Source organism: Podarcis liolepis (genome assembly GCF_965112155.1).
Source record: "Podarcis liolepis genome assembly, chromosome: 4".
Lineage (NCBI taxonomy): Eukaryota > Metazoa > Chordata > Lepidosauria > Squamata > Lacertidae > Podarcis > Podarcis liolepis.
In genome coordinates this window covers 101957865-101977079 of record NC_139558.1, presented here as the reverse complement: position 1 = coordinate 101977079, position 19215 = coordinate 101957865, and the positions used below count along the sequence as shown (strand labels likewise).

At 47.4% G+C, this 19215-nt stretch overlaps 3 protein-coding genes across 7 annotated transcripts in view; 1 reads left to right on the top strand and 2 right to left on the bottom strand.

Annotated features, from left to right (window-relative positions):
- The window catches only part of LOC310705104 (disintegrin and metalloproteinase domain-containing protein 21-like), a 42836-nt gene extending 37863 nt beyond the window's left edge, over window positions 1-4973 (bottom strand). Inside the window, exons 1-4 of one of the 2 annotated variants that reach the window (XM_083499546.1) lie at window positions 4813-4973; window positions 3279-3361; window positions 2275-2336; window positions 2041-2119 (exon numbers count right to left, since the gene is read on the bottom strand). In XM_083499546.1, the coding sequence (XP_083355672.1) occupies window positions 2041-2119; window positions 2275-2336; window positions 3279-3361; window positions 4813-4894 (306 nt within the window). In that variant the 5' untranslated portion in view covers window positions 4895-4973. The remainder of the gene's footprint in view (window positions 1-2040; window positions 2120-2274; window positions 2337-3278; window positions 3362-4812) is intronic. The other variant, XM_083499545.1, reaches the window with a different exon arrangement.
- Window positions 1-19215, top strand: part of ARRB1 (arrestin beta 1) — a 558582-nt gene that overhangs the window by 198527 nt on the left and 340840 nt on the right. The gene's annotated exons all lie outside the window — the stretch shown is intronic.
- Window positions 10910-19215, bottom strand: part of PDE2A (phosphodiesterase 2A) — a 393922-nt gene continuing 385616 nt past the window's right edge. The window contains exons 29-31 of one of the 3 annotated variants that reach the window (XR_014525169.1): window positions 18836-18942; window positions 14474-18095; window positions 10910-12518 (exon numbers count right to left, since the gene is read on the bottom strand). Coding sequence is in view for 1 of the 3 variants with exons in the window: in XM_083499374.1 (XP_083355500.1) it covers window positions 17867-18095; window positions 18836-18942 (336 nt within the window). In the remaining 2 variants the exon portion in view is untranslated. Of the gene's footprint in view, window positions 12519-14331; window positions 18096-18835; window positions 18943-19215 lie in introns of those variants that run through there. The other 2 variants (XR_014525170.1, XM_083499374.1) reach the window with 2 other exon arrangements.

Here is a 19215-nt window from a genome sequence, read left to right as displayed (position 1 = left end):
GAACCTGATGTGACGGGATTCTTTTTTGCTTTCATTTTCATTAAACTGGTTACAAAGACACTTGCTCCTGCTCCAACAGCAGCAGTGAGGATCAGGGAGCTACTGTATTCACGATGTCCTCACACTGATTTCTGGCAATATTGTTTGAAAGCAGGAGGAGACGCAATGGATCACTGTCCTGCTTCCCTTCTCAGCTTTCAAGCAGCAGGTAGGTAGCTGTGTTGGTCTGCCATAGTCAAAATAAAAAAAATCCTTCCAGTAGCACCTTAAAGACCAACTAAGTTAGTTCTTGGTATGAGCTTTCGTGTGCATGCACACTTCTTCAGATACACTGAAACAGAAGTTGCCAGATCCTTCTATATAGTGAGAAGGTGGGGAGGGGTATTACTCAGAAGGGTGGTGGGAATGGGAGATTGGCAGATAGCTGAGATGAGCCTGTTGACGACTCTTAACGACTGCAATAGGTCTTACAGGAAAAGGCAAGGGGTGAGAAGGTGAAAAATGGCTTAGTCATGTATAATGAGATAAGAATCCAATGTCTTTGTTCAGACCAGGTCTCTCCATGGTTTTAAGTTTGGTAATGAGTTGCAATTCAGCAGCTTCTCTTTCCAGTCTATTTCTGAAATTCCTTTGTAGTAAAACAGCTACTTTGAGATCTTGTATCTTTGATTATCAGCTTTCAAGCAGATACTCAGGAGTATGGACCATTATCCAACTGGGGCCACGATTGCGGGATGGTGTCAGCAAGAGGCTTAAAAGCCCCACAAATGCCACATGCACATGTCATCCCCTCGCTAGATTTGGGCATCCACACTTAAATCCTGCCCAAGACAAACTGAGGGCAAGATCAGACCCTCTAAGTGTCCCTGTTTTCCAGGGACAGTCCTGGATTTACAGAAGCCGCCCCAGTTTCTGATTTGATCCTGGAATGTCCCGCTTTTCCTTAGGACACCCCTATTTTCATCAAAATGTTGTGGGGTTTGTTTGTTTTTTGAGTTAGATGACCCCCGAGCCAAGGAGATAAGTAACTCTACGACCTCTAGACAACATCTGAAGACAGCCCTGCATAGGGAAGTTTTTTTTTTTAATGTTTAATGTTTTATTATGTTTTAATATAGGTTGAAAGCTGCCCAGAATGGCTGGGGCAATCCAGTCAGATGGAAGGGGTATAAATCACATAATAATAATAATATTAGTAGTAGTAGTAGTAGTAGTAGTAGTAGTAGTAGTAGTAGTAATAGAATAAAGGTAAAGGGACCCCTGACCATTAGGTCCAGTCATGGCTGACTCTGGGGTTGCGCTGCTCATCTCGCTTTACTGGCCGAGGGATCTGGCGTACAGGTTCCAGGTCATGTGGCCAGCATGACTAAGCCGCTTCTGGCGAACCAGAGCAGCGCACGGAAACGCCATTTACCTTCCCGCCAGAGCGGTACCTATTTATCTACTTGCACTTTGATGTGCTTTCGAACTGCTAGGTTGGCAGAAGCAGGGACTGAGCAACGGGAGCTCACCCCGTCGTAGGGATTTGAACCGCCGACCTTCTGATTGGCAAGTCCTTGGCTCTGTGGTTTAACCCACAGCGCCACCCGCGTCCCCAGTAATAGAACAGGAGGTCTCTATTTTCATTGGAGAAGGGCTACCTGAAATGACTGTGAGCTACATTATGATCCCATCTTCCACAGAGGTTACATTCCAAGGATGGCGCATATAAGCGCATTGAGCCTGCACAAGCATCCTTACCCTTCTGGAGCACCTACAGAGGGCTTGGCTAAAAGGCTATTAGCGGCTTAGCGGCTTAGAAAATGGGGGGGGGGAATCGCAAGACTCGCAAGACGTTTTCGTCTTGCGAAGCAAGCCCATAGGGAAATTTGTCTTGCGAAGCGCATCGAAAAACGGAAAACCCTTTCGTCTAGCGGGTTTTTCGTCTTGCGAGGCATTCGTCTTACGGGGCACCACTGTATTAAATCTCTCTCTGTATATATTAAAATAATCCATGCTTAATGTCATCTTTGCCCTTCTAAAAATATGAATAAAATGAACCTGGATATATGGGTTCTGCACTTGACGTTTTCCTTCTGTATTAAAGGAGTAAACAGGCATATTTCGAAATATAAAGAATCTGCAAATAGAAAGCTTGCATTAGAAACACGGGGTGTACTTGCAAATGCTGCGTCTAGACTCAGCAAACAATTTCTGATTATTGGCCATTTCTGCTTGTCATTCCAAACAGAATGTTCCTATTGACATTTTACTATGAAAAAAGCAACCACTTACTTCTGTCGAAGGTGAATAGTTCTGTCAGATCCTTCAATTCTAATTATATAAGACACTTCTCTCTAAAGGATTCAAATTAAATATATATATAGTTAAAACCTGAGACAAATTACGCCTACAATTAGTCTATTCTGTATACTTTCATAATAGAATTGCTACTATTCTTTAACTCCCTCTCTTAGTCTTAAAAAAAAATCAGTAATACACACTCAAAAACCGTTCTTCATTTTGGATTGAGGTTTTTCTTTCTTTAAGGGGTTTTTATTGCAGATATTGGGAATGTTAATTGCTGTCCTCCCCCATTCTGGGCATTGTGTGATACCGCCCCCTACAGTCCATATTTGGAACTGCCGCTTTTAACAACTGATGAAGCCTTAGCATCTTGAAGCAGGGAATTGGTCGGTTGGTCCAGTACAGAATATCTTCTTTCTTTTTTTTTACCTTCAGTAGCTTAGGGCCTCATCAAATCTAAATCCAGCCCTGCGTGCAAGTGATGGAGCCATCAACTCTACTGGTACCCTACCTCATCCCTGTCTTGCAGTGAGCAGGAGTGAGCAGATCTTGGGAGTGCCCCCCCCAATCACACCTGCTACTCCTACTTTTCACCTCAGAATCATCACAGCCTCAAAGTGTGCAGGCGGAGCATAGCCATAGACCCTCCCCTCACCCCGTGAATTTGCCTAATCCCCTTTTAAAGCCATCCAAGTCGGTAGCCACCCCTGTCTCCAGTGGCCAGGAGTTCCGCAAATTAACTACGCGCCACGCAAAAAAGCAGTCCGTCACCCCAGTGGCGTAGCGTGGGGGGTGCAGGGGGGGCCGGCCGCACCGGGCGCAACATCTGGGGGTTAGGGGGCGCAAATCCACGGGTTAGGGGGTGCAAATTACTTGCCTTGCCCCGGGTGCTGACAACCCACGCTATGCCACTGCGTCACCCCTGGGGTATTACGAGGTCAGGTAAGCTATTGATCGATGAGTTCAGGCAGGTGGCGTGTTAGCAAAATTACCTTATTGGAGAAGCCAGATTTCGGATTGAGCGTTTGTGGGATCACCACTTCGGAGTAAAGGTATTTAGAAGCTTCCATAAGTCCTAGGAAGAAAAGCAGTTTTTCAAAGGGCGAAAAGTGTGCTCAGAGTCTTGCCATAAGCACACTGCCTTCGGAGCCAGAGAGGCAGGGCAGATGATGCTGGAAATTGCTCGGAACGCCTTTCCTGATTGGCTGGGAGCTCTGGACCAGTTCACCCCTATTTCTTAATTATATAACGCTCTGTAGGTGCTCAGAGACACTCTTGGGTTTGTTGTTTTATCTGCTCCAGAGCCAACACAAGCTAGCAGTGGTGTGGCGGTTAGAAGTGTTGGGCTAGGACCTGGGAGACCCGGGTTCAAATCTTCCCACGTGGCCGTCATGAAGCTCTCTGGGTGTGACGTTGGGGGCCAGTCGCTGCCTGTCAACATAGCCTTTTTTGGGGGGGTATTAATATTTTATTGAAAATGGATCAATTTTAAAGAAAAAAGGTGATACTAAGAGAAGAGAAGAAAGATAAAATGGAACAAAAATGTGTAGAAATGTGTGTGTGTGTGTGTGTGTGTGTGTATGAATATATATGAAAAATACCCTAATTCATACATTATTTTATAAATTTGATATTATTATCCTAATACACATGTAAATTAAGGTTACCAGATTTTTTTCAATTAATCCAGGGACACTTTTCAACTTCAATGGATTTTGTATGGGGACTGATTTGTAAATCCGGGGACTGTCCCCGGGAAGCGGGGACGTCTGGTAACCTTAATGTAAATATTAATAGCCTACTACATTTTGTATAAACTCATTCCAAATACTGTCACATTTATCCAAACAAAGTCTAGCCCGGTAAGCAGTCTAATTATTGTTGTTGTTATTTTGTTGTTTATACCCCACCCATCCGGCTTTGTCTCCCCAGCCACTCTGGGCGGCTTCCAGCAAAATATAAAAAATAATAATGAAATGTCAGACGTTAAAGACATAAGCATAAGTATCAGCAGATTGTTGATCCATTTATTAAGGGGGATCCTATCTAGGCCTATCTGCCTAGCGTACCTCACAGGGCTGATGTGGGGATTACCGTGTTTTTTGCTCTATAAGACTCACTTTTTCCCTCCTAAAAAGTAAGGGGAAATGTGTGTGCGTCTTATGGAGCGAATGCAGGCTGCGCAGCTGTCCCAGAAACCAGAACAGCAAGAGGGATCGCTGCTTTTGCTTCTGGGATTCAGAATATTTCTTGTTTTCTTGTTTTCCTCCTCCAAAAACAAGGTGCGTCTTGTGGTCTGGTGCGTCTTATAGAGCGAAAAATACGGTAAATGTTGAGCTCCTTGGGGAGGAAAAGCTGGCGTATATAAATGCAATACATAGGGCAGTAGACAAATAAACAAACAAACCGGATTCGGGGACCTGAGCATGTATGGATCCCTGGAGCTCCTCAGCTGGGACCCACAGAGGGAGAGACAGGGGAGGGGAAGGTCTCCCCCTTGAATGCCCCCCCCCACTTTTTACCCACCTGGGCCAAGGAGGAGGAGGAGTAGGGGCAGCATCCATGGGACCGACATGCCCTGCCCTGGCCGAGGCAAAGGGGGCCACATTCCTGGCCTCCAGCGGCTTTTGCCCCCCTCGGGCGTCTCCCGGCAATGGGCCCCTCCCCAGAGCTCCAACTGTCACTCGGTTCCGATTCCCAACGCTCCGCCGCCAATCAAAGCCCCGCAAGCCCCGCCTCTGGTCCCAGGGACCGCCCCCTGAAGCCGCCGCCGGCCACTCGGGCTGCGAGCCTCTTGGGACGCCTGCCTGCCCATCAGCCCAAACTCCTGCCCCATCCCTCAAGCCCCAACCCTCTGACGGCCAACAGCTGCCAATCAGTGTCAAGCCCCGCCCTGTACGTACTGTGGGGTGTATAACCTATAGCAGTGAAGTACAACATTCCTACAGTGGACGTGTTAAGAGATGTTTTGTACGACAGGTGGATATGTCGAAATATATGAAAAAATGAAAAAAAACTGTCCAGTAGCACCTTAGAGACTAAGTTTGTTCTTGGTATAAGCCGTGGGTAGGCAACCAAAGCCAGGGGGCCAGATCCGGCCCAATCTGGCCCACAGACGGTCCAGGAATCAGCATGTTTTTACATGAGTAGACTGTGTCCTTTTATTTAAAATGCATCTCTGGGTTATTTGTGGGGCATAGGAATTCGTTCATTTCCCCCCTCCAAATATAGTCTGGCCCCCCACAAGGTCGGAGGGACAGTGGACTGGCCCCCCGCTGAAAAAGGTTTGCTGACCCCTGGTATAAGCTTTTGTGTGCATGCACACTTCTTCAGAAACAGTGGTACCTCTGGTTACGTACTTAATTCGTTCCGGAGGTCCGTTCTTAACCTGAAACTGTTCTTAACCTGAAGCACCACTTTAGCTAATGGGGCCTCCTGCTGCCGCTGTGCCGCCGGACCACAATTTCTGTTCTCATCTTGAAGCAAAGTTCTTAACCTGAGGTACTATTTCTGGGTTAGCGGAGCCTGTAACCTGAAGCGTCTGTAACCCAAGGTACCACTGTACACACAAAAGCTTATACCAAGAACAAACTTAGTTGGTCTCTAAGGCAGTGGCGTAGCGTGGGTTGTCAGTACCCGGGGCAAGGCAAGTAATTTGCGCCCCCTAACCCGTGGATTTGCGCCCCCTAACCCTAACCCCCAGATGTTGCGGCCGGTGCGGCCGGCCCCCCCTGCACCCCCCACACTATGCCACTGCTCTAAGGTGCTACTGGACATTTAAAAAATTTTATATATCTATTTCGACTGTGTCAGAACAACACAGCTCCCTCCCTGAAGGTGGATATGTTTCTATGTTTGGGAATGGACCTGTTGCATGGGGTAGTTATAAACAGAACTGTGTCACATTGTCTTCCACAGAAGGAGAGTATGTTGCACCTACAGAAGAGAGGTTGCCTGGATGGATCAAGTCATGAGGGGCTTTGGGTTGGTGAGCAAGGGACCTGTTAAGCTGCTAGAGGACAATCAGAGTTGCACGAAGCTGTCTCTGAGTGAGAAGTTCCACGCGAGGATGAAACATATTGGGGAGAAGTACCACTACATGCTCTCCTTCTGGGAATCTCTCCTTCTGGGAAACCAAAATGGTCAAAGGCCTGGAAACGATGCCTTATGAGGAACGGCTAAGGGAGCTGGGCATGTTTAGCCTGGAGAAGAGGAGGTTAAGGGGTGATATGATAGCCATGTTCAAATATATAAAAGGATGTCACATAGAGGAGGGAGAAAGGTTGTTTTTTGCTGCTCCAGAGAAGCGGACATGGAGCAATGGATCCAAACTACAAGAAAGAAGATTCCACCTAAACATTAGGAAGAACTTCCTGACAGTAAGAGCTGTTTGACAGTGGAATTTGCTGCCAAGGAGTGTGGTGGAGTCTCCTACTTTGGAGGTCTTTAAGCAGAGGCTTGACAACCATATGTCAGGAGTGCTCTGATGGCGTTTCCTGCTTGGCAGGGGGTTGGACTCGATGGCCCTTGTGGTCTCTTCCAACTCTAGGATTCTATGATTCTATGATTCTATGATCTTGATACAATACAGTTCACTGCAGTCTTTTGCGCATGATTTAGCACCTCTGTGCATGCGCGACCGCCAAAATCTGGAAGTAACCCATTCCGGTACTTCCGGGTTTTGGTGGTCCGTAACCCGAAAAAACGCAACTTGAAGCGTTTGTAACCTGAGGTATGACTGATTGGAATGAATAATCCCAATCAATTTTGTCAAAAGCCTTGTAAACATCTAGGGAGCCTAGTACACAAGGTACTCCTATATGATCTTCTGGGTCTTTACTTGGTCTTAATAGCCCAACAATTCTAGAATCTTTTCACGACTTAGGCTCTGCCCTTCTAGCTGTCTTTGCACATGGGGCAATAGATAAAAATAATAAAAAATCTCCCGGTAGGCCATTCATGGTGCTCTATGTGATTTACGTTTCTTAATGGCTCAATAAATATCCTCCACTGGTGTTACCAAGGATTGTTTTTGTTCATTGGTGATTTTCTCCGACCTGTTAGTTTCTATATATTGTTGGATTGAATCCAGGTTCAAGTTTTCCTTTGTATATAGTTTATTGTAAAATAATTTGAATTCATTTCTAATCTAGAGTCGAATATTTGTGAGCCACTGTTCATTTTTACAGAGTTGGTTCTATTTTGGAGATTTCGCTGTTTCAATTTATATGCTAATAATGTAGAATTTTTGTAGCCAAATTCATATAATTTTTTATTTGAGTAGTGCATTGAGATTTATATTTTCTCAGTTCCTAATGCTTGCAAATCAAATCTTTTCTGCATTATGTTGCTGTATTTTGTTTCGTTTTGTTTCCAGTTCATTTAAGCAGTTGTTCAAATTTAATTAGCTATGCCATTAGAAAGTCTCTCATTTTGGTTCTTTCTTTTTAATGCTTGTACTTAGGATTTCACCTCCAAGAAATGCCTTTAGGATGCTAGTTTCTCATAAGGAGGTGCATTAACCCCCAACTTTCCTCTAGCATTTCCCTGAAAATTTTTGGGGTGCAGGAGACGAGACAGGCCTCCCTTGAGAGCAGAGGGAAGTGCAAATAAATTGCAATAAGGTAGGCATGTCCAAAGTCCATTTCGGGGGCCTAATCTGGCCCCTGTGGCAGTTTATTTCCTGGGGTAAAATGGTAAAAAATGCTCAACAAGTTCAATCAAAAAAAAAGTTCAACAACTTTGGTTGGCCCTCACACATGTTCACTTCATTAAATCTGGCCCTCTTTGAAAAAAGTTTGGACACCCCTGCAATAAGGGAAAGGAAGGATTTTAGATAGAATGCATAGCAAAAGAAATAAGGGTTTAATAATGAAAATAAAGGGGATAATACAGTGGTCCCTTGATTCTCAAACTCCTTGGTACTCAAAACAACTTGGTACCCAAACACTGCAAACCCGGAAGTACCGTGAGTTCCAGTTTGCGAACTTTTTTTGGAAGCTGAACGTGCTCCGTTTTGAGTGTTACGCTTCCGATTTGAGTGCCACACTTCCATTTTGAGTGTTACACTGAGGTCTGTCTGTTTTTGCCATTTATTTTGCGTTTTTGTTTTTGCGGCTTTTTTGTTTTTGTGACTCTGTGGAACCCAGTTCAGCTACTCATTGATTGTGTGACTGCAGTACAGTGGTGCCCCGCAAGACGAATGCCTCGCAAGACGGAAAACTCGCTAGACGAAAGAGTTTTCCATTTTGGAGGTGCTTTGCAAAACGAGTCTCCTATGGGCTTGCTTCGCAAGACGACACTGTCTTGCCAGTTCCTGCTGGTTTTTTCCCCCTCCCCCCCCTTTTTCTAAGCAGCTAAGCCGCTTATCAGCTGATCCGGTCAGCAGATAAGCCGCTAAAAGCCTCTAATAGCTCTAATAGCGCTAATCCGCTAATCCTTCAATGGGCTTGCTTCGCAAGACGGAAAAAACTGCTAGACGAAGAGAATCACAGAACGGATTCGTTTCGTCTTGCGAGGCACCACGGTACATTGTTTATTGCTTTCATTTTATGGATCAATGGTCTCGTTAGATAGCAAAATCCATGTTAAATGCCTGTTTTAGGGGTTGTTTTTAAAAGTCTGGAACGGATTAATCCATTTTGTGTTCCTTTCTATGGGAAAGCGCGCCTTGGTTTTGGAACGGACTTTGGGTACGGATTAAATTTGAGAACCAAGGCACCACTGTAGAATGAAAGCAGATTCTTCCAGGTCCCAAGAGAAGCGGGCCTTCATAGTAGTTCGTCGTAATCCTGGCCCCCCACCTGCACCTCCACCCACTGTAACCAGGGGAACTCCCTGCTGCATGGGATAATAAAATGAAAAGCTCCACCCACCACCTTTCCCCTGGACTGTAAAACAACAACAACTCTGTGTGGTGTAGTGATTAGAGTGCCAGAGACCAGGGTTCAAATCCCCCACTTGGGCTGGAATTTGGTCTTCGGCCGGTCACTCACTGCCTCTCAGTTTGACCTGTTAGTTTCTGTTTGCCACTGAGTAGATGCTTAGAGTCACAAGGCTCTGTTTACATTCCAGAGACAGTCCAGGCTATTGGAAGTCTCACGGGAGACTAGAGACGGATGTGACGTTACTGGTTTCCTGTTTCCTTTGTTCCTTCGTTTCAGTTGCTCTCTGCTTTCATAGAGAGAGGATGTGAAGGAATGGGTTTCCAAAACCCAAAAACTGACTTTGCAGGCTGTTTTAAACTGCACCAAAATTCCTATTTTTCCTTAGCTAAAATGCATAAACTCAAGCCGTTGAGTAAATCCATAACAAGAACAAAGCTCTCTCCCTTATCCTTTTATGGTCAGAAATACAGGAAGGAAGATCCTTTTATGGTTGAGAGTACCAGAGCAGGAACATGTGTGATGTCAACCTGTGTACGTAGGCCGACGTGGTGGGGCTCCTAGGGGAGAAGTGAGAGGGTGCCTGGAGGATATATAAACTGCATGAAACCTGTCATTTCTTTGTACTTGCTGTGGACTCACCACGCAGGTGCCTTCTGCTATCCGGAGAGCAGAATAAACTCTTTCTTTGAACCAACCTCAGGTGTCGTTTGACTTCCTTCCTCCTGTCCCGGAGCAACGCAGACCCAATCGGTGAATTCCAATAAGGCTACAGATGTCTTTTCTGTCTGCGTAGCTTAGAAATAAAACTCTTTGCAATGTAGCCATAAATCTCATCACTTCCGCATGCTGCTGGAAACTCGGCTTAGTGGGGGAACGTGCCTTGGAGCCTCATCAAAGGCTCAGGTCGTTAATTATTTGCTGGGAGGGCAATTCCGGAAAATGAGCTTTATCAGCTTGGCCGAGCGGAGATCCTGACATGACCTACCTCGCTGTGCTGGTCCCGCGGGTCACCCAAGAGGCAAGGTCCAAGTCCGGTCCATGGTCAAAGGTGCAACGTGGAGGCAGTCCGTAGTAACTGAAGCTGGGTGCAGGGCAGGGAGTTGGGTAAAGTCAGGAACAGGCTTGCAAGCAGGGAGCCAGGGCGGGTCAGGAGCTCAGGCAGGAACTAGCAACCAACAATGTTGCTCCCGCATCTTGGGACTGGGGCTGGCTGGCTTTTATCTGCCCCGAGGCATAGGGCGGCCCTGATCCTCTGGTGACTCGCCTCTCCTGGCCTGGAAGCAAGCACTCCTCCTGCGGGAACTTAGTTCTCCCCACCTCTCTGCCCTGAGCCTCTGCAGCTCAGGAGAGACTGGAGGGTTACCGGACCCAGAGGCAACCTCACCTTCCTCTGACGGAGTTGAGAGTGGAGCACCTGCAGGGAAAGGGTCCTCCATCACCTCAGGAGCCTGAGCAGACTCAGCTGGTGTCTGCACCTGAGGATCCAGCACAGGTGAGGACCCTTCAGGCTCAGGCCCCAGCCCCGGCTCAGCTGGTTCTGGAGGCGGGGAATCCTGTGCAGGCTGGGATCCCTCAGGTTCAGCCTCCGATTCCGAATCCCAGGCCATCGCACTCGCAGAGTTGTTGCAGGGATTAAATTAGGAGGGTGGGAGGCCCATGTGCATTAACTTGAGCTCCTTGGAGAAAGGAGCAAGACGTGAATGCATTGAATAAATAAGGACCAGAGACTCCAGAGATCTGCATATGAAATTTATTAGGAAAAGAGAATCCTCGTTTTTGCCCCTTCACATCTATTCAGGGGAGGAAAAGGAGGCAGCCCAGCCCCCCTCCCAAAAAACCCAGAATGAATCAACTATCGTTAAGAAAAGACAGGAAAGCAAATTGGAAATATTTTTTAACACGGTCCCCCCCCCCCGCCCCACGCAAAGAGAATATCCCTACTGACCTGACTCTCTCAAACAGTATCTACATGTTGGGATATATATTGTGTATATATATATCTGCAGATACACACACACACACACATACATACGTGACAACACACCCACCCACATTAAAACCAGTAAGGATATGGCCGCAATGGGCAAACACCAGTGTCACACAGGACACCTCGGCGTTCCTCTTTCTGTTGTTGTTATTAAATACAGGACAACTATGCAGCAGGATTCGCACAGACACTCCTGTCACTCGCGGGGAGGCAGGGAGGGCCAGAGGATTGCCATTTTTATTATTTTTATTTTGTAATAAATGTGTAACACTTGAATGGTTCTCGGGAGCCCTTGCGTTGGTGTTTGAGTGAGAGAGGACTGATACCGAAAAAGACCCGTTTTTCCCAAAGATAGAAACTGGCAGTGATGACGGGAACCGGCCGATGCAGGAAGCCAAGGAAATCTCAGCAAAGATTTGTGTGAGCCGCGTTGCAAAAGGGACCGTGCGCGAGTGCAAAAGGAAACAGGCCAGAGAGAAAACGTGGGCATCCATTTGCCAACCAGGCGCCCTCCAGGTGTTATGTACTACAACGCCCATCAGCCCCTGCCAGCGCAGAGGGGATGGCTGAGGACGAGGGTCGTTGTAGTCCCAAACTCCTGGTGGGCAAAGACTGGTCTAGCGCGTTAATGCTCGAGGCTGTAAAGATGATGTTGTCAAGGGACAGAGCTCAAATGTCCGATTGAGAATGTGAACTTTGACATTCCTGCATTTCAGGGGGTTGGACTACGTGGCCTCTGGAGGTCCCATCCAGCTCTACAATTCTGTGATTCAGAATGTCCAGAGTTTCAAACATGATGGGCATGGAAGGGGGCTTCCTCTTCTTCAAGCGAAGGAGAAGGAGACCCCACTCTCTAACTTTGATACCCTTTTTGAAAACAGCTCATTTGAAAGTAGCTCGTTCCTGCTTTGCAAGGGGTACGACTAGATGAGCATTAGGGGGCCCTTCCAAGTAGACAAATTCTATGACGCTGCCAAAAAACCCTGCCGGTGCCCATTTATGCTCTTTCTCCATGCCATGTTCCCTCTCCTTGCCCTCGAGGTGGTTCTCGGCCTCATATCCCCACACTGTGATCGAACCTCCATGGCCCAGGTAAGCCACGGGACTTTCTTTGCAAACGCCTTGGCAAAAAAAAAAAAAAAAGACACATGGACCGCCGTATCGCCAGCAGGCAGAGAGGGGCACACGGGGAGAAGGGAGGTATTTTGGAGAAGTGCCAACATCTTTGGCGCAGATAGATGCAAAGAAAGCAGGGGAGGTGGTTTTCAGCGCCCACAAAACTTTCCCAAAGCAAGGCCAGTTTCAGCGGAGACCTGGTTTAAAAATTTGGTATTTTGAGACTTCCGGGTTGACGCGATCTGGAAATGGCGGATTCCCTCCGAGCTCCGGAGGGAATCGGCTCTACCGAGGATGGGTCTTAGCCGCGCCGGCGACGCGGGGACCCTTAAAAACCGCAGGCGCGGATGCCTGCGGACTGAAGACTCGGCGGGTGCCTTAAGCGCCCCCCCTGATTCGCGAAGAGCCTTTTTAAAGGCTGCGGAGGGGATACGGGGGTGGCGTGGCACTGAGAGTCGATCGCTACCTCGGTGGAGCGAAGCCGCGAGCCATAACCAGAGAGCGCCGACTTCCTTCCTTGAAAATCTGGACTGAAAGAACTACCCGTGAGTAAGACGGATTGGGACTTTAAAAATTTCTACCCTGAATTAGAGACGACCGGGGGGTGTGCTAAAAGGAAGTCCGCACCCCCCCCTTGCAGAAGATCTAAGCAACGACATAAGAGCTAAGCTGGAGAGCCCGCCCTTGGTGGGGTGAGTTAAAAAGGACATTAACTTTCAAGATTTCGCTAAGGGAAATTTTATGCTGGAGAGTGGAGTTTCAGAAGCTTTCTTTTTGTTTTGAACTACCCCCCCTCCCGGGCTCGGGAACGTCCTGCCTTAGTGCTTGTGTTAGAGCCGCGGAGTTTGACAGCTGTCAAAGCTGACAAACGGGCAATTTAAAGCGGAAAAATTGTTGTTTAAGACCCCCCTGGACTAAGACACAATTGAATCAAAATTGTTGGAAACAAAGTAACAATAAGAAGTTAAAGGGTTGTTGAGTAAAAGATTAATAAGTAACCAGATTCCCCCTAGGGGGAATTCTGTGAAACTACAATGGATACAATGGCTGTGGATGGAAAGTTACTAGCTGAAATTGAAAGGATGTTTCAGTTGGTGGGAACCTTACAAGAGCAGAGTTTGGCTATGAATAAACAACTTGTGACTATGACCTTGGGAACAGGCAACTCTGCTGTTTGTGTTGAGGACTTGAATGAGAAAGAATCCACAGCTGAAGAGGAAACAATACTTTCAGAGGTGGAAGAGACTAAACAAGAAAAAGAGAAAGTAACTTTGGGAAGCAACATCCAAAAGCTGACACCTGTGGAATACAAGCAAGGAGACCTTGGGAACACATCTACCACAAGTCTGCGAAAGATGCAGAAGAAGAAGGAAGAGGCCCTGGGACAATATGGAATACAGGAATTTAAAACAAAGAGGTATGATTGGGGCCTCTGTTTGGACTTTGGTTCGGAGGATACAGGCTTGGTGGAAATTTTCCAGCAATTGATTACAAATTTCCTTGTGGGAAGAGAATATATTTGGATGCTGAAAGAGCTTTTTCCAGACTCGACGACTGATATAAAGGGCTACCAACAAGATCGGTGGAGAGGGACTGAAAGGGACTTGAAAGCCTCGGACGTGAGGAACCCAGGCTGAGAATTTCGACTTTGGACTTTCATCGGGAAGGGACAAAAACTGGGGATGGGAGGGAGGGAAGAGGAAACTTTTAGAAACTCTTAAGATTTTTAGGTTTGGTTAATAAGACTTTTAATTAAGACAAAATGAAAAATCGATGGAAGAGAACTTAAGTCCAACTTAGGAATATCAATTTTAATTACAAAAGAGGTAATAAGAAGAACAAGATGGTTAAGAGGAGAAATACCAATTTGCTGATATAATTTTGGGAATTGGGATGCACGAGGGGGGGTGGGGGGAAGTCAGGGAACAAGGTCATGAAACGAGGATTGGCTGAATTTATACATGTTTTGTTATGTGTTATTTTTTTGTGTGTGTGTGTTTTATTGTTATAAAACTGGAAAACCCAATAAAAATTTATAAAAAAAATAAATAAATAAAAATTTGGTATTTTGAAGGGAACCCACTCATGTGCTTTGGGCACTGGCGCAAGCCGTCGGCTGCTGGCAAATGCAGGAGGGGAGGGAATTGCTCTTGAGTTCGAATCCTGCCCACACCTGGCTGTGAGAAGAGGATTCTACATATTCGTCTTAGATTCTTAAAAAAGTTTTCAGGAGTGGCACCCTAGAGCTAGCATTTCCAGCTATTCATCACTTTGCTCTTGTGTTTGGTCCAGAGTGGAGACTCAAGCAAGGAATCATCCCTCTGCCCATCACTTTTAAGAGAAAGAGGGGAGAGGGTGGGAATCACGCTTCCTTAGCACTGCTGCAACACGCCTCTCTGGCTTTGCTCCTCGTCCTGAGATTCTCTGCCAAGCGGCTTTCGAAATGGCAATTTAGTGAGTGCAAAAGGCCTTCAGCAGCACCAGGAATGCAAATCACACCCCTTCTTCTTTTAGCCTGGCATCCTTCAACCCAGAAGTCCCAGCTATACTTGGGTGCTGGATAGTTAAACGATGGAACTCTCTGCCACAGGAGGCAGCGATGGCCATGAACCTAGATGGCTTCAAAAGAGGATCAGACAAATTCATGGAGGAGGCTATCGGTTCTGTTGATGCTATTCAAGGCTGCATCAACAGAAGTCTAGTGTCCAGGTCAAGGGAAGTCATAGTCCAGCTCTATTCTGCCTTGGTCAGACCACACCTGGAATACTGTGTCCATTTTGGGGCACCACAATTTAAGAAGGATGTTGACAAGCTGGAAAGTGTACAGAGGAAGGTGACCAAGATGATCCAGAGCCTGGAAACCAAGCCTGATGAGGAACGGTTGAAGGAGCTGGGTAAAGGTTTAGCCTGGAAAAGAGACTGAGACTGAGAGGAGATATGACAACCATCTTCAAATATCTCAAGGGCTGTCGCATGGAAGATGGAGCAACTTTGTTTTCTCCTGATCTGGAGGGTAGGACTGGAATCCATGGCTTCAAGGTATAAGAAATGAGAGTCTGACTCAACATCAGGAAGAACTTTCTGATGGCAAGAGCTGTTCGACAGTGGAACTGTCTCCCACAAGACCTGGTGGCTATCTCCTTCCTGGGAGGTTTTTATGCAGAAGGTAGAGGGTCATCTGTCATGAAGGATCCAATTGAAATTCCTGCATTGGAGGGGGTTGGACTAGATGGCCCTGGGGGGGTCCCTCCTGAATTCACACTTCTATGTTTCTATGAAATCGCACCCCTTCTTTGAGCCTGACATTCCTCAACCCAGAAGTCCCAGCCATATTTGGGTGTTGGATAGTTAATCTATGGAACTCCCTGCCACAGGAGGCAACAATGACCACTATCCTAGATGGCTTTAAAAGAGGATTGGACAAATTCGTGGAGACAGCTGTCAATAACCACTAGCCTCGATGGATGTGGTCTGCCTGCAAGGTTAGAGGCAGTGATGCTTCTGAACATCAGTTGTCTTTGCATTTGGCTTAGTGCGTCATCTGAAGCTGGGACAATAGTTGAGATCTCTCCACCTTAACAACCTGTAACCATAGGTCAAAACTTGGCTATAGATTGTGGTTATGGATGAGCAGGGGTGAGGGAGAAATTCAATTCACATTGCAAGGTGAATCTACTTAATTTACAGTTTCCGAAGCAATACATAAACTGAAGCACAGCTGCCTTTTGAAATCTGCACTTCTCTGAATTTTGCAGATCCGCTCTCCAGCCAAGCGTACAAAGATCCCCACGCTCAGCCGACGTGCGCTTCAAAATGTGTATATTGGTGAAAATAATTTACAAAAGTGCACGTTAGGCAAGATCGCATACAAAAATATTCACACGGGGGGATGATCTGCGCTGAAATGGCGATGGTTTTTCACAAGGACGATATTGCAAAGTGATGTGAAAATGCGGGGAATTTAAGATTGAGGGAAATGAGAAATTGAGAGAAGCTGGAATTGTCAGACTCGCCCATCCCCAGGGACGAAACGCCTTAACCAACCAAGATCCTGGGTTTGGATGGCATGCTAAGCCAAACCATGGTTTTGTTTTTATGCACCTGCTTAAGTAGCAAGTTTTCTGCATTGATTTCCCGGTCTGAGCTTTGTATTCTCCAGCAAACTCTTGCTTTCCCCATAACCTGCTAACACCCTGCCCCACGAGCACCCGCAGCCCAGTCCATAAAGGTTTCAAATTCCCAACAGGACCCCTGCTACTGCTCCCACGGTGTCATGCAATTCAGGGCCTGCCAGGAAGCTTGTTCTGGACCCAATCCAGGAACAGCAATACCTTTCCGGGGATGAAGAGGATGCCTGGGGAATTAACCTCAGAACTCCGAATTATTTCGAGAGCTGTCTAGGGTGGAAGAGGAGGCAGCCCATCACTGACTCGACTGTTGGGGCCCTGTACTCCGAATGGCTTAGCAACCTGAAGGTCCAATGCCAGGAACGAGAACACGATATTTCAAAAGAAGAGGGAGAAGAAACTGGAAGCCTGAACTCAGTGAACCACGATTTGCTAAAGGGGTGGATGGATCTCCTTCGACTACAGACCTGGCTGGTTCGGTTCAGAATACCGAAAGAGAAAGGTGTCCTTTCAAGCCTAGAATTGGGCCAGAACAGGATTTCCCAAACTTGGATCTCCAGCTGTTTTTTGACTACAGTTCCCATCATCCCTGACCACTGGTCCTGCTTAGCTAGGGATGATGGGAGTCGTAGTCCAAAAAAAAGATGGCGACCCAAATTTGGGGAACTTTGGACTAGCTGGTCCTCAGGGTCTCTTCCAACTCTGCAATTCTATGGTTCTCCTTTGGCAGCGGGTGGCAGTCTAAGTGCCAGGTTCAACCTTGGCATCTCTAGGTAGACCCCTAGGTGGGTCACTGCCAGCCAGTGTGGGCATTACTGAGTGTGTGGGACCAGAGGCGCAAGACAGTAGTTCCATGTGAAACAGCTCTCAGCCTTGACTATGAGAAGGAATTGCATTTCTGGGTATAGGAGGTGTGTGTGAGGTGGGCTGCATTCTGCCGGGGCAGTTTTACCTGTTGCTGATCACATTTAGCATTTAAAGCCCTAAACGACTGTGCTACCAGAGTTGGGGAACACACACACATCTCACCAGGCTACCCAAAGATGACTTTGCCTGACCAGACGCTGACGACGAGCGGGTGAGTCAAGTGGGTTGGGTGGTGTGGGGCGGGGGGGGGGGTGTCGTGCATTCATCCCACTCAACTGCGCGAGGAAGCTTAGAAACGACAGCAAGCTGGCAGGCTCCTAGTCCTCATGGAGGAAGCTGGTCTGCGAGGTGTTGCGGGGTGGGGTGGGGTGTAGGTGTCTGACAGGAGGAGCATGGAGAGTGGGGAGAGGGAGGTGGGTGACGATGGAAGGAGATGCCTGCGGCGGGGAGAGCACATTGTATATATAAATAAGAAGAACCCCCCTTTTTTTTGTTTCCAAAATCAGCCCCGTTGTTTTCCCGGAAGGGAAAAGGGTTGCAAAGTTGCACTTGTGTGTGTCCGGATTCCTCCCCAAGCGGGGAGGGGCCTGGGGGCGTCATTCTGCCTCCATGTGCCCGTCTTCCGAGTCCAGGCACCCGTTCATCTTGAGGCCGTTGTTCTCGGCCATCGTTTGCAGGTCGTATTCCTCGTCCAGAAAGTCCAGGGAGTTGTTGCTGGGGAGGCCCCGGATGGTGAACTTGTGTGATACCTTCATCCAGTGCTCCCGGTTGCTGGCCACCCTCTCGTACAGCTCGGCCGACTTGGGGAAGAGGTCGTTGAGGACCCTGGGGGGGGGGCGGGGGAGAAAGACAGAGACAGAAGGTCCAACAACATCCATGTCAACGAACAAACACTCTGGAGTCGTTGCTATGAGCTGATAATAATAATACAGTCATACCTTGGGATAAATGTGCTTCAAGTTAAGTATTTTTGGGTTGAGCTCAAAATGACGTCATGCGTATGCACGGAAGCGGTGAAACGCGACCCACATACACGCATGCATTTGCTTCAGGAGGCGAATGGGGTTCCGGAATGGATCCCGTTCGCATCCCGAGGTACCACTGTAATAATAAATTTTATTTATACCCTGCCCTCCCCAGCCAAGACCGGGCTCAGGGCGGCTAACACCCAATATAAAAACAAATTGATTTAAATACAACTTAAAAACAACATTAAAATGCAGCCTCATTTTAATAGAAACTCAAATCAAAAACTTTTTGGGGATGAAAATGTCAAATCTTCACCAAGGCCAACTATCCAGACTGGTCCTACATGGGCCAGAAAAAAGCCAGGGAAGTCCCCAAATAGGAGTTCCATCACAGAAGGAGAAAGGAAAGAGGGGGAGGGAATCAAGTGGATTCCAAGCCAAAGGCCAGGTGGAACAACTCTGTCTTACAAGCACCTGCAGAAAGAAATCAGATCCTACAGAGATAACCAGAGCATGCACCACTCTGGCCAGACAGAGCTTTACTCCAGATTGCAGCCCCCTCCCTCCACAATCCTCTCCCGCCCCCCAAGCACTCACTTGTAGATGGGCATGGCAATGTGCTCCATGAAGCTGATCTGCAGCTCGGGGATGTAGGCTTTCTCTCGGTCCATCATCTCCATCGGCCGGTTGCCCATGGCCTTCTCCTGCAGAGAAATCGGGTTGTTCAAGTCAACAAGGCACAGCTCATTTCCCTGCTTTCCTGTGAGCCCAGAGAGCTGAGGAATGACCCCCACCTGACTTTCCACACTCTTGGGGAGAAACAGAGAGCCTACTGCCCTCCACTTGTTGAACCCTAGCACCCATCAGCCCCGGCCAGAATGGAAGCTGTAGTCCAGCGACAACTGGATGGCAAAAAGCTCCCTTTTCTTGCACCACGGAAGAATCAACGGACTCCCTTGGAAGATCATGAAGTCTCC